At 40.1% G+C, this 16041-nt stretch overlaps 1 protein-coding gene across 1 annotated transcript in view; it reads right to left on the minus strand.

Annotated features, from left to right (window-relative positions):
- FNDC3B (fibronectin type III domain containing 3B) overlaps window positions 1-16041 on the minus strand; it is a 191244-nt gene that overhangs the window by 151237 nt on the left and 23966 nt on the right. Inside the window, exon 3 of the mRNA XM_085322314.1 lies at window positions 7979-8054. Within this exon, the coding sequence (XP_085178440.1) occupies window positions 7979-8054 (76 nt within the window). The remainder of the gene's footprint in view (window positions 1-7978; window positions 8055-16041) is intronic.

Raw genomic sequence — 16041 nt, forward strand, 5'->3', positions numbered from 1 at the left:
CAGGACAGGACAACAGTATCCTCTTTCTTCAAAGCCTTTGTGCRCTGTTAGTTAATTGACCCGTACCAGTTTTGGCTTCCGTCCGGGCAGGTGYTGCATACCTCCGTGCTGCTGCACGTTCCAGGTGCGCGCCTGCTTTGCCGAGGTTTCAGAGGAATGCAAAACCAACGGCTGCACTTAAGTGTTCAAGATAGCGTTACACCCAGGAATGTGACGGGCTGCACTCCGATTATAGGTGCGTTTGCAGCCTGCAAGAAGCTTTCCAAAGCAATGTTATTTCAAGTGCTGCTGTTATGTCATTTTAGAATGGAAGTAACCAAGAGAGCTGTACTGATCAGCAACCCATCAGCTAGCAGYGCATCTGGACAACAGTGGAAATGCGTTTAGGAGCTAATGAAAGAGATGCGTTGATTCTCAGAGTATACTAAAAACAGCTAACTATCTGTATTTTTTGTTCTCTCCCTTAGACTTCCTTAATCCCAAATCTCTGATCCTACATCCAAGTCCCTTGTGTATTCCCTTCGCTGCTCTAATCTTGGCTTCCTCTTGTCTCCACCCAGAAACACACCAGTTATCAGTCATTTGCTTACATGATGTCCCATCTATTTTCAACTCTTYCCTTCCCTCCAAGAAACTGAGTCGCTTCCTTGTTTGCAATCTCACAAAAAAAAAAGATGTTTTGCTTCAACTATTCTGAACACTAACGGCCTTACTTCACACACATACACATCTTCCTCTACAAACCCATAGCTATTTAGCTTCTAAGAAATACATCTATTCGTTTGCATTGTTGTGAGGTCTGCCGGTGAAAATCTTGGCAAAAATTTTTAAAAGTAATAATAATAAAAAATTGTATTAGTATTGATCATCATTTATTTGGAATACTTCCCCTTCCCAAATTAAGGGAGTAACTCCAGAATATACTAAAGAAATCAATGCTGGATGTTTTAGCGTACGTCTTGCTTTCCCCCAAGTTACTTGCTTTTAAAGCCAGAGAAATTTAACTCATGCATTCTTTGTTTTACAGGAGAACAACATACAAGAACTCTGTAGTGCTTCAAGTTTAACATCAATGGTAAAACCCTGGAAAATATCAGCTGAGGTGAATGCTGATTTTAGTAAGTTGGGTGTGTTTATTACCCTGTTTTCATTTCAAACTGTAACCCCTCCACACACACACACCCTCCCAAAGGCAATTTAGGCTGCTGTCTACTACACAAATACTCAAGCTTAAAAACATAGCCGAATAGCTGAAACCCTACCATGCCACAGTACATTTTTGTCTTGTCCTTGAAAACATCAAAACCAAGCAGAAACTTAAATGTAGACTCTTGTTGACCTGTGCAATGCTAAGATTAAAGCATATCTTCCTTTTTCTCTTCGCACACAGCAATTTTGTGCTTCACTATTCCAAATCTAGGGCAGAGACACCAAACAATCAAAGACTAGAGATAAGTTTCAAGAACAAGTTGCCAAAAGCACAGTCTAGACACAATACTCTCAATCTGAATTTTTATCACACCAGGTGCTCTTCTGCTATATGTTGTATCCTTTCTTCTAATTTTTGTTACATGCTTTTCACATGCTAAACTTCTCTACAGAAAGCTACAGAACAAAAGCGTTTTAGTCTAACTTGTTTGTGGCAGAAAAGTAGCACCTAGCCTGACTATAATTTATGTTGCTGGCAATTTAAATGAACAATTTTGTGAGATCAACGGATGAAAGTTGTCTACAGTCTGCCTCAAGGTCTCCATATATATGCAATTTCAGCATGGGGATGACAACCAAGTTCAAACTGCATCAGAATAATTATTTTGTCCCTATTATTCATAGCACAGTGCACAYGCAAACTTGGCATTACTGGCTTCCAGGATGAAAGAGCACTGAGCAGATGTTTGAGTGCACTGCCACTGCCTCAAACTATTCCCAAACAATACCATGTTTTTAAGTAATTTAGTATCTGACACAATTCTCATACAATAATAAAAATGCATACCAAAGATCTTAAGCTATTGTGTAAAAACGTCAATCTTCAGTCAGCCACTAGGGGAAGGGAATTTGCTGAATAGATCAGATTCATCCAGAAATGTAACCCAACATGAACCTATTTATTCTAAGATTCAGACAGCAGAGAAATTGTTTTTCAAATATAGGGAGTTTGTTTTGGTTCTGTTCCGTAGCTAATCAGATACATGTCCGCCCTCTCTTACATATTTCACTCAATGTGATTACACTAAAGTACTAGCTAGAAGCAATCTCTATATCAAGGAGGGTGCAAGGTCTACAGCTACAGCTGAGCAAAGTGAGAGAAGATCCAGCATGGCTTTGTCTTTTGCTTTGCAGAGCTAGCAACAATCTAGWCCTGAGTGAGCCCGTGAAAAAGGCTGGAAAAATTGCAAGTAAATGAAGTATTTAYATCATTTATGACCTAACAAAACTACCTAAAAAGGTAAAGTATTATGCAGAGCAGTTTTTATGCTGGTAATACAGTGTATATATACTCATTTTATTTTACAAAAGTACTGAATTTAAATCAGTCTCTTCAGTAGCACAGARAAGTACAGTTTTGCAGTTAAAACCCAAAATTAAGCTCAGGTTCTGGGGGCAGAAGTTTTGGTCTGTCAAGTCTCAAAGCTCTCTCAGTGGGAAGGAGATACACTGTTTCCACCTGGGGCCCTGCCTTTCCAGGGGCTGTAGGCCTGGTGAAACTCACTCCTCCTCCAGTTGGAGATGAGGTATGCCAGTAGAAAGTAGGAGTGGAGGAGCAGGGGRAAGAACCGGCAGATGCTGCTCTTCAAAGGCAAGTTCCATCAACCATGTGATCAAGTACGTTTTGCCCAAAGGAGGCAGCAGCTCACACTAAGTTTCAGCAGTTAAGAGCTACCACCTCTCACAGATGCTTCTTTCCGTACAGATGCTGTAGCTTGCAGCCCTCGACCATTTCCAGCCACAGGMACGCTGTGTAAAACCTGACTCTGCTCTTTTGGTGCTTGGCCCATAAATTCCTGACTCAAATGGACTTTGGGTGCTATAAGAAGGGTGAAGATACATGTGCCTTACGTTCAGGCAATCAGAAATATTTCACGAACAACTGAAGTTTGGTGTTCAAATCTTTGTGTAAGCAAAGACTTCAGCTAAGTTTCAGAGGAGTTAAGCATGTGCAGCTTCCACAGATTTCAGCACAGCATGAACAAGGCTTTCCTTCCCCTCTCCTTGGGATTACCACTATTTTTGGAGGAAGTACACTAATACTTTGTTATTAATATACATGCACCTTAAAAGGWACAGTCAAAGACCAGTCTTCCAATAGCACACAAGTAATGTGCTTTATGCTCATACTTTATAAGATTTAATTCAGGCCAGGTGGCCAGTCTCAATTTTCAGCAAGCATTCAAATGCTTAACAGGCCTAGATAGGCAAGACAGCATGCCTTCTGGCTGCACAGATAACATCAAGTCTCAGTATTTCACCTGTTTCAACCTTTAGGAACTATGAAAAGATTCCTTTTGATCAATCTCTAACATACCCTTTCTTTATTCCTTTTCCTGGTTGTCGTTATAAAGGTTACAAGGGATTTGTAATCTCTCTGTAATCCCTCCACTCCTCAATTTCACAAGCTGGAACTTGATGCCACTGTTTCTTAATGACAACTTGTCAATCATCAAGCATCAGAGTTTTTATTCCCCTTTGTTAGCAGTAGTTTGAGTTTATCCAAACGTCATAAAGGACAAATTTTGCTCTAAATACAATGAGAGTGGAAACCGAACTTTGCAGAAGCACTACTCCCAGACCTCCCTAAGGAAAAGGGATCCTGACAGTAACCAGCCCTCAGAAGCAGGTATCACATGAAGATTGTGGAAAATTATTTTCAGTTTAATGTCTTCCTTATAAAAGGAACAGAGATCTTTGTTTGGCTTTATAGAATGGTTTAAACAAACAATTCCCAACCTTTACAACCAAGTGGGACAGACGGATTGTTTTTATGACAAGTCAAACCCCACAGCCTCTCTCTTACCACATGASATGAACTGAATAAGCCGTTAGAAAGTTGCTGATGAGAAAAGTCACAGTGAAACCACCTGGAACAGATCAGGAGCTCCCCTACATAACCAGATGTGTGTCCTGTGCCATACAGACTTCTACTGAGGGCTACATTTCTCTGAAAGACCAGATTTATCATTCTAAATCTGGACTTTCCAGGCAACATCCAACACCCTTGATGTCCCCTGGCTAAATTTTCCCCAGTCACCATCTTTTCAGTCAGTTATTTAACCACCACCACCACCACCCCGGCTCACACGACTTACTGTGCTTAGAAACCAGATGTCCGGAAGAAGGCATCCATGGTACCCAGAGACAAACAGGAATGAAGACTACACTTACTATATAACATGTCCAATGTTCAATTAAAAGAACACGATTATTCTGATTTTACAGCATTTTAGAGGTTGGTTTTCTCAGGGTTTTGTTGTTGTTTTTACTTTCTTTTTCTTTAAGTTTTCACCAGTTACCTGACTGGTCAAACCATAAGGAATTGGAAAAAGTTATTAGATTCAGATGTGTCAACTATTTCAAAACACTGGAGACCTTCAAATGTGCATCTCCTTTTTATTTTAAAGAGATTACTTGATCAGTCAAGAATTAAATTTCAGGGTGTTTAAAACTGAGAAAGTTTCAGAAGCACAGAGGTTATTTTCCCCAAACACTTTTCTTCCARTCTTTAGAAGACAAGTGTAAATTCATTAAATTTTCATCTGTGCTAACTTGATGGCAGTCCTCCTAATCATCCTTATCCTTCCCCAGACATGCCAGGACTTGATCACAGAGCCAAATGTAATCCTGGATATATAAAATCAGTGGCTCCCGGGATGCTCTTCTACTATTGCTGAAAGTGAGACAAAAAGAGGCTCCAGGAGCTCAAACTGAAGATTTCAGACTTCTCAAAAAGTAATATAAGATAAAAATTCACTAAGATAAAAATCACTCTATATAAGCAAAGTTAGCTGCAAAATGGCTACATGATAAAGAGAAGCTTTCACATACCCTAAAGGATTTAACGTAGCTRAATTATGGCATCTCAAATTTCTAATAAAACTGTTCACTCCCTAAACTCAGAAGAATCACACAAGTTATTATAAAGGATTCCTGCATATTGTGAATATGAATAAATCATACTTACAAGGTTATCTTAGAGCATAACATCGAGTATGTACCAATAAGGAAACAAAATATTTTCCATTCAAGATGGAACTACCAAGCCAGGCATACACACTATTTACATAAGAGACTCTCATGCTGCCTTAACACAATGTTAAATAGTACAACACGGTAGCAAAAAAATAACATATTATAATATAAATTTGGCCTGAGTAGAGAGAATATATTAGCTTTAAATATACACAATATTGCAACACGGAAAAAGTCACAACAYGTTCTAATGCTCTATGAGGAGCAAGAGGATATGCGATCTCTAGAAACATATAGTAATTTTGCCTTTCACTTTAATCTCGGAGCACARGAAAAAAGCAGAACCATCAAGATTCATAACCTTAGTGCTATTTGCTAAYAGACTAAGAATTTTTTTGAGCGACTGACACTTATAAATGATTCACCGTTCCACCGTGAAAACTGCTCAACTAAAAGTGGGATGCTAATCCATCTTTGAAGCACATATTCACCTCAGCAATATACATATTTCACAATAAAACACAAGTTGAAACTTTATCCTGGAGAGAACATAAAAACTTTCAGACAGAACTTAAACAAGGTATAAATATATTTGTATGTATACACACACACATATATATACACACACASTGTGTGTACATGCACAGGCATGTGCTTATCTGTACAGAGGTATCAAAGATGCTGCTGATGAGTACCAGCCAAACATTGTTGGCACTAATATGTTAAATTACTACAAATACATAACAAGAAGGTTCCAAACTGCATTCATTTGAACAGTTTCTCTGAACAACACGTTGAACATTAAAAATAAATAAATAAATAAATGCTGTCATAATCAGGTTCTAATGGAAAAGTTTTATGTATTAACCTTCGTAAGAAAGTTCATTTCAAATAAAAGGAATAGCCAGCTTTACTATTCTTAGTTGCCATGTGGACCAATTCCTTACTACACACTGGGTCAGATATAAATTTTAACAAGTTTTAAATTGCTGCTATCATTGCACATCAAGGCCAAATAATCCTGAATGGTGTTTGGAGAAGCTTCTGTAATTCCTATCTCAAATAACTATTAGTTCCTTATTTCCATGGAGATGAGATTTTTAACAATAAAAATATCCAGCTCTTAGGTACATAGCTCACAGATACATGGGTCCTCTGTACTTGAGCGACATTTATCTGAAAAATCTTACCTGATCAAAGCACTAATTTTTTTCTCGATCTTTGTTGAAAAAAAGATTTTGGACAATCAAAGGAAAAAGTTTACTTCATATTTACTTGTAAATTTTCAACTCTCAAACTCCTGAAACATGGGTAGGATGTTTTTCAGCATCTTTTTTTTTTTTTTTTCCCCAAAAAACTAGGATTATCCTACCAAACATTAAGGCATTACAAGAAAGTTTTGTAGAAATGTATTTCAACTTTCAGACACAAACTGTCAGTCTTCAYGCTGCCATATAGAGGTAGAGACGCATTCTATACCAAACTGAAGCAAATGCCATTAGGATGGGTAGGAGGCTGAAGCATACGACCTCCAAAGACAGGCTGACAAGGCTGTGGCCAACCTGACCTGACTGTGAAGCTAGCCCTGCTTTGAGCAAGAGATTGGATAAGGGGATCTCCAGAGGTCACTTCTAACTTAAATTTAAGAAAAAGCATAATTATCCTTGAGCAGTATGATTGGACTATATGAACTATATTTAATGCAATCCAAGGAATGGATCGCTTGTGTAGATTTCATTTCCACAGTCAAAATCAGCAGTAATTCACTGGCTATACAATTGCTATTACATTGATTATTTTCCACTATTGCTATTTTTTTTTTTTTAAGGAAAGATTTCTCAGTGTGCAGCCTACTAAGACTTAACGATATTTATATCAGGAAAGGATGGGGGAGGCAACACTATTATAAAATTTGCATCCCCCCTACCTCCCTTCTCAGAAAAACATTATGGTGGCATAAGTACCTCCCCCCCCCAAAAAAAAAAGATCACACTGAAAACAGTATTTGCAGTATGCCTATGCAAAATCTATTCCCTTTAAGTTTTGATTTTGCCTTCCTATATTTACTGTAGACAGTGTTATATCTAGAAAAATGTGTTTCTCTTCAAAGCTGTATTTACTCCTAGCTAGAAACCTTGCTTTATAATATTTAATAGGGAATCTGAAAGGTCTTTTGTTTTTCAGTCACTTCTACCGTCAGACTTGTTAAAGTTTTTGACAGTCTCTGTATTATTAAAAAAGCAAGTGCTATTTATCTTACTTGCTCTATTTTACCAACAGGTAAAACACCAAAAGACTGCTTACATACTTCTATCCAAGTTAACTAGCTTGCTCTGCTTCTAAAGAGGTGATAAAAAAAATTCTGTTCAAAAAAAATATATATATACACACATATCTGACTTCCCTAGCATTCTACATAGCTGTACCACTTTTTATTCATTTTGCACTCCTAATACTAGCATGAAGGAAAAAATCTTAGACATCCATTTGATTGTTATTCATCTGATTCACAACCCCTCATTTGTGTTACCATTTCATTATAAGGAAAAAAACCTATAGATACAGATATCTAGACAATGACTTCAAAAAAAAAAAAATCCTACACTTCTAAGAAATTCATGTCTCATTCTGAGGTATGAGGAAAAAAGTCCTGTGACACAGTAGTCTTGTCTAAAATTTCTCACTATGTATGTCACCATTATATTTCAGAACTACATGTCACATTTTTGAAGAAATTAAAGGTTTTCATACCAGAAATGACTCTTGTCTGCATGTTTCCATATATTCTTACCTTGAATGCACTGCAGGGTTCCATCTTCAGCCCTTATTGTAAAGGTTTCACCTGGATTAACTTGAACCAAAAACACCTGCCAAAAGAAAGCAGATAAATTCTAATCACTCTAATCTTCAAAGGTTACATCTGTTCAACCCACTTATGTTCTCCCTATTTTGAAGAAGATAAAACAAACAAATAAAAAACCACAAAACACACACAAAGAAAGAAGTAGGCCAGTACTACATATTTAGGTACCAGCAGGGTCTAGTAATCAATACAGATTTAAATATTTTGCCCACTCATCTAAATTTTAGAAGCTGAAACAAAGATTTAACTCAGTAGTTGTATGTAGGTGAGAATTATGGTTTCAGGTTCCACCACCAATGACAGCGTACTTAAATCGGCCAGATGCTGCCAGCTAAGGAAATAAGTCTTTGGACCACAGGTACCTTCAGGCAGACAGTACGTAACAAACTACAGCATGAAATATCAAGTCAAATGGTGCTTCCAATTTCACAGGAATAAAAATTCCTTGCAGTAACAATAGGAGTTTTATCCATTGCATTTTAAAAAAATTTATCACACAGTCCTAGACATAACAGATCCTAGTAAAGCAAAATCCATAGACACACACTGTTTTATAGTTACAAACAGAACTAGTAATAAAATATTTAGTATGGAGGGGAAAAAAAAAGCGCACTCACTCCCAGTCTCCCACTGCTCAATTCTGCAGACGATGGGAATGCCACGAAGTCCAGAAAGTGCCAAAGCAGCATTCCTCACTCCCCCTTTATTGCAACTAAGAGGTTGTTTCAAAAAAAGCATTTTGCATTTACCCATCTTACTTGTTTCCTGGCTCAAGTAGGGGGTTAGGTTAGAAGAAACTATTTTTAGTGAGACTGAACAAAAATGTTTACGCTACAGGAGTTCATAAGCAGCTATATCCTGATGACAAGGCGAGGCTGGCTGTGCTTATTTTAAGTAGGAGCCTGATCCTGACAGCACCTTGTGCACAGAGCACTCGGCCCTTCGGGGGAAGCTGCCCCAGGGCAGCCGCGTGGCTGGACTCCAAAGCAGCGCCAGGGCACCTGCATGGTTGTCAGCCAAAATGTCTTTTACCATTTACCGAGTGCATTTACCAAGCACAGTGCAAAGCTGAAACAGYGCAACTTACACTGACCTTTACTGAAGATTTAAGATTGAGAATTTTTATTGACATTAAATTGATAATACAGTGGATATCTTTTTGCGAAATCCCTCTCAAAATTTATCTGTAGTGTTTATACTCTGAGACACCTGCATGCAGAATTTTTGATTGTGCAAAATGGAATGAAAGAATTTGAATTACTGTTCTGTTTCTGGAGCCCTTACATTAAAGGCATATTCTAATTATTGCTTACATGAACCCTACAGAAACCAGGTGTCACGGTTAGATTTCCAATGTACAAGTTGGAAACCAGAAGAGTGACAAATACAAGCCATTATTTGGTCTGCAGCAATAGTTTTTCAGAGAACACCRATCAGAGCAGATCTGATCCGGCAGGCACAGACCACAGGAAATGGTTTGGAAAGGCCAAGAGCCACAAAGCCATCCCAGCTTAATCTCCGAGCGATCGGCGTGTGACAGTTGCTTTTCTGCTATGAATAGGCAGAAATTATTGACAACAGGAGACACACGTCTGGTCAGAAGAAGTGCAGGGCAAACCAATGCCACCCAGCTTTCAGGAAGCCTAGAGAGCGCCAGGGGCAAAGAACCATAAAAATCCTCGACTGCCTCCCTTGCACTGTCCATTTCAAGCAGCGCCTCTCGAGCTGGTTTCTTCCTAAGGCAGCTGATTAAAGTAAAGCAGATGCCAGGACTATCACGCTTTTAGGAAGACTTAGTCCAACTCTTCAAATTACATACAGTAAAGTAGGTTGGCTCCTCGCGTCCAAAAAACTTAATCTTTTCCCTAAACTACGTAGGTCACAGAAGTCAAATCAGTCCCCAAAAGCAAAAACCAGGCTACAATTTGCCTGCTCCTGGGCATCTCGCTGCTGCGTCTAGCCTCCGGATGACTGCGACATCGACAAGCGCATACACGAGCTGTTAAACCTAACAGCAGGTAAGTGCCGACGTAAGAGAGAGATTCCTGTTCCTACATGATTCATGTTACTACCACAGAGTTATTAGAATGACATAGTTTATAAATTCCTTTAAAAGGAGTCATTTGTAAAGCTCAGCCACTAGTCCAAATGTCTGCATTAACATGTCTGCAGACACATTTCAAAAGTTATTTCTAGTTTTCCACATCAAAAGAAAAAAAAGCAAATCTCAATTAAGATTGTATCCCCAGTAACAGCTCATTCACGACGGCTGAAATAAAGCAGCATTAGCCTCGCTCCACTACGCAGGTTTTCACACAAACAAGTTGTTCCGTCAACCGATTCGTTTCCTGAAGGGAAGGGGATGCCCCAGCTCCACGCTTCCCGCCACCGCTTCCGAGCGCGGCGCGCGCTCCTGCGCCGCCGGTCCTCGCCCACACCAGCCGCCAGCGCGCCAAGCCGCAGGCGCTGCCCGGGCCGCAGGCGAGCGGGGCCCAACCACCGCCGGCTTTTCTCGGCGAGACCGAGGGGACGGCGAGCCTTCCTGCGCCTCGCTGCGATGGGACGTTTTAAATGGTATCATCCGCTGCTTGGCTGCTCTGGTTACAGACCGAGCAAGTCGCCGGCAGCCCCCGGYCCAGCTCTGCGCCGTAGCCGCGCTCAGGTGCATTTGACAAACGCTCAATTCAGCCCTCAGTTCCCCCGCGAGCAAAACTGTCAGCGAAGGATGGTTTATTGCTACCACRAGGGAGGGCAGTTATCATGGTTGTAATTTAAACAGAAAAGAGGTAGCAGTAAAAAACAACCTGGAAGATGTTGGTGCAACTAAAGGCTTTCACAAATACTTAAAAAAAAAAAAATTCTCAGGGGGTAATCAATCTCATATTTTGGGATAGTAAGTTTGCTAAAAGAAAAAAAAAAGCTAAGATTCCCATTATTTACTGTATTTACTGTAGGATAACAACAGATAACTCTCRTACTTGGCCTGTCTTGAGTATGGACTATAACATTTTGCCCAAATAGGAGCTGCTGCCCAGTAAAGACCAGAGGTCACAGAATATTTTCACTTGGGATCTTATTTTGAGGCTAAGTATCAAATACATTAAAAGGATAACCTCTTCCAACTATTTCCTGTGCAATTAAACCATTGCAAAGATGTTGGTTTTAAAATAACCATGTTACAAAATAGGATCCTCGATTTTCTGAACACGCCTTCAATAAAGGGAAGTGGAGGGGAACGAAGGATTTGAGTAGGTTTCCCTTGCTTACAGCCACCTAGCACTCAGAAATGCCCCCAAGAAAGCACTCTTTTGCTACACACCCAACCACTAGAATGAGYGAGGCTCAGCTCAAATGCATTTCTGAAGTTGCTGGAAACCAAAAGAGATTAAAAGCCCTCTATGAAGCACACGCACAGCCCACAAGGAGCGGCTTTGAAGCCGGAGCTCGTGGTACCGCAGACTGCTCACAGTCTTCCTCCCTAATTAAGTCTGAATTTCTGTTTTACGTTTCCATGATTTGGGTTACTTGTGCTACTTGTTCTCCCTGGTCAGTCAGTCAAACCCATCTCTAAACCGCCTTATCGCTCAGCCCAAGCTTTGGCAGACAAGGCACATTGTACTCTTTCCTCAAGCATTTGATGACTCCTCTTCAACTATAAGAAGTCATCTCTAAAGAGGAAAGCAGGGTTTTCCTGATGGAACTCATTTTCCCCCTATAGCTTTTAATACCATCATTTTAAAATAGAAAAATCTWTCCTCCTACCATTTCTTCCCCTTTCAATAAGACGGTTACTATCATCTTTGTACCCAGTGGAAAAGGTCATTAATGGGGTAAAGCCTTGGAGAGTTTGTTAGAATCTGTTTGGAATTTTTTTTTAATTATCCTTCTTAAATATAACTCTGTGGAAAAAAATGCATGTAATTTAATTACACTCATGTATGCAAAATACTTGTTATCTACCTGCACAGATTTTAATATATGCTTTTTAAGTTGCACTGTTTCTAAGAAAGCACTGTTTTGTTGACCAGTGACATGCAGTAAGTTCCTTTGTGTTTTTCAATCAAAATCCAGTAAATCAAAACTTGATTTAAGATGAAGTTTCTTAGCATCAGCGTTAATAAAATAYTTGTGAATGTGTACCATTTGTAAAACTCCTCTCCTAACAATAAAGCTGTAAACCACAACGTATCTATTTTTATTAGTATTTAAACATTTAAATACATATACAAGCACAAAGATTTTCAAAGAARGTCTATGAGCTTGAATTCTGTTAAACCAAATACAACTTCTGMAAAGAACAATTGCAACCCCAGTAGGTCTGCACTTCTAGAGTAGTGTTTTTCTTACACCATAGAAAAAGAAACATCAACATATTATAAGTTTGTTCACTCAACAAAACTGCAGAAAAATTCAGAGCCAAGGTCCAAGAACAGAATCTAAGATTCCCAACAGCCAAGCCTYTGCACAGAACTGAAAAGACCATCTTTTCCTCAGCAGTTTCCAAAAAGATCAGTTTTGCAGGATTTCTCAAAATAATGACAAAAGCAACCTCCAGCTACAATGGTATAGAAAAACACATGTGAAAAATAATAATGGTGAGTGCACATATGGACTTAAAGTCATACTGTACGCAARAAAAGCCACCCTACAATAAAAACACAGCAGCCACCATCTTCTAAAAGACAAAACAACCCCTTAAGTTCTGAAGATATGAAAAGACATTTTTCTKCTCCGATGTTCAAATTAATCAGCCACCTCTGCAGCACAAGAAGAAATCCTTATCGCCCTGCTGCTGGGGGAAGGCAGCTACACTGAGAGCAAACAGGAATAATCTCCAGGTGACCGACAGGAGCTCTTGTGTGGATCAACACCAGAAGGACGGCTGCACACGCAGGAAGCATGGCCAGCGCATGATTACACGCAGCAGAGTTGGCCTTTGAAGGAGCTCTGGCATGGGGGTTACAACCAGCACGGGACAGCAGAGCTGCTCCTCTCTTGGAAGACCCTAGCTTTGCCCCCAACCCCTTGCAGCAGCTGCCGCAGGAGCTCTTGTCCACCCAGCCCCAGCTTCTCCTCTCCTCAGGCCCAACGATGGCGACAATTCCCAGCCCTGCACCAGAAGTTTTCCTGCGCAGTGATTGCAGCACTGCAGACCACAGCTGCTTCCACACAGCTGCTCCTCGCCCCCTTCGGACTATGTCGAGGCTAGATCCACCATGGGATAGCCGCTCCACCACGCAAACCGTGCAAACCGAGCACTCGCAATCTCACCACAGACTAATGCACTGCAGAGTTAAGGTCAGCCCGTTGGAGACGGCACACGCTGAATATTACACCTCCAGATGTTAAGTCATTAATCAGAAACTAACTAATTTAGATGGGCACATATACACGACAGCGCATCAAACAACTTGTCAAAATTCTACCACAGCTCTTTCCTAATCGCGGGGGTGGGCGACAGGCTGTTCCCCTGCTTCCCTTATTTAGTAGCGCTTCCAAATTCTTTAACTGACACTGTTCCCTGCAGACAGCCAAGGAAGACGTGAAACACATTTTCCAACCAACGCCCCCCTGACTCTCCCCCACCACTCCAATCACATCGGAATAAAGCAAGATTCTCTGCGTGCCTCTAGCTTGGGGCTTACTTATGCACCATGACATCAGTGCTGTATAAGGAGCCAAGTTCAGAGCTCCATCTGGGACAAATAATATCTAGGCACATTGTGACTTCTTTTGTTTATACACACTAAGTACGCCTTGGTGGTAAATGAACCAATTCTAAGATTTATTTCTCCCAAGTCCTCCTAAACAACAAAACAATATCCTGCATTCTGGAACACCACTTTTCTATTCCAGCTTTCTTTCTACACAAAGGATCTTTAAGAGAATGCATTGGTTATGAAATCTATAATTAAAATCTGAGCAAAATAATGGAAGTACCTAAGAATGACATCTCTATTTCAATGTAAACAAATGCAGAGGATCTTTAGTTTCCATCTGTCTCTTCCAAAATTTACCATCCTGAATAAGAACTTTTAATTTACAAGATACTTCCCCTTACAACAAGGGGAGAGATAACTTGAGAAGTCCCTTTGAAATGCAGTTGCTGCTCATGCCCTTGCTGCTGACCTGGCTGCATCRCTACGGGTGCAGTCTGGTGAGAGTCAAGCTGAATTTCAGTCTCATGGCTCCCTTCATCTAGCTCACATGTGGACTGTCTCCAACTGGACTTTGTGACAGCTTCGAGTACAGTGTCAGCAATACAACTCCACCTCCCTCCCCCCGCAAAAAAAAAAAAAAAAAAAAGGAAACCCACCCTCAGATTGTCATTTTGGTAAATTAACACTCGCTGTCGAAGCCTGGACTTACCTGTTGCATTGTCAGGAAAAGCTGGCTACCTCCATAGCACGCTTTGACACTGCATTTATTTTGCATTTAAGAATGTTGTTATACTTTAAATAGTTGTATTTGTTAAAACTCTGATTAGTGTTACTAAGTTACATAGTTAATATAAATATTTACACTCACACACACCCAGTTTGGCTGTAAGCGCTCTGTGTCCAGATCAAGCTTTCATGASAGACCAACAAGTTTCACTCACGTCCCCCTCGTTCCTACTGTCCAATTTTTATGCCTACAGGGAGCAGGGGAAGAGACAAATAATCCTGCCAAAGTCTGACAGAGGCTTAAAGCCCAGTTTGGGAATACAGAACTCATTTATACCGTGGGTAAACAGTTGCACACAAAAGCTAGAAAATGCTACCTGGTAAGGACCCAGGGTATGTGCTGTTACCCATCTGGAATAGTATCTGTTTACTTATGCAAGTGTTTAAGTACACATGACAAAACTCACATTCAAAACATCATCTGCTAGATGGCAGGTTGCAGTTCACTTGTGAATGCAAGCATACTAGCAAGTAGGAAAACAGTCCCACACATTTGATGCAAAGTAATGTAGTTTAAAAGATTTCTGCTCATACGCGGCCCTTTTCCCTGTTAAGGCCGAACAGCATCTTGCGCAGCTTTGGCAGGCCACATCCTAAAACCTCCGCTGCCCGACGTGGGGGATCTTCCCTTCCCTTTACAGACACGCCACGTTTCATACGGCCGGTGGACGTGTCACAGGCCTTATCCGGGATCCAGGCCACAGGTACTTCTAAACTGCTTTAAACACTACTAAATCTACTATATTCACCATTTATAAGCTGCATAAACTTTGGAACATATTGCATCATTGGAAAAAATGTAATAATCAAATGGGCTCATTCTTATTTCCACTTTGTGTCCTAGCTCCTATTGAGTTACCAGCTCTGGTGCCCAGGAAGGACCAAGGTATTCAAGCTGTTCTTTACAAAATATTCTTTCCAGGAATGCCTTCCTTCTCAACRACACAGAAGTGAGTAGGATAAATACTCTCAGCCTCACTTTTGAAAGAAAAAATCAGATAGTGTACTACTTCTTAAGCAATGACTTCTACAAAGTAATACTCCAATAATAATGTTTAAGTTGAATTATCTACTTTTTTCTGTATAACAGAAAATATAGGCGTGGGGAAGTGAGCTCACCCTGAACGCTGATAGCAAAGCTCAAAAGCAAGTGACAAATCCTGAACTTCATGATTTATCATAGGTTAAACAGACTCTCAAACAACCAATAAAAATTCAGTATATCTGTGTAACAAATTACTCTGATAAGCAAGTAATTTTAAGCTTCAAGAAATTTTAATGAAATCCACATGTTGCCATTCCTGCATTCACAAAGAAATTTGTGAGAGCAGAGATCACCCACGAACATCCTTGGGTTAAAATCCCACCTCTTCCACCTTGGTAGCCAATACCTCTAAGAAGTTTGTTCTGGAGACTTCCTAGAGAGCAAACACTGTCCGCTACTTGACTATTCTAAGTGCTCTTCTGAATACCTTCTCTAATATGTACTGAATCTGCTTAAAAAAACAGTACATTTAAACAGAAGGGAATTCAGACATGCTTTAC

Source organism: Rhea americana, unplaced genomic scaffold, assembly GCF_003343005.1.
Source record: "Rhea americana isolate MKP2758 unplaced genomic scaffold, rheAme1 scaffold_76, whole genome shotgun sequence".
In the NCBI taxonomy this organism is placed as follows: Eukaryota; Metazoa; Chordata; class Aves; order Rheiformes; family Rheidae; genus Rhea; species Rhea americana.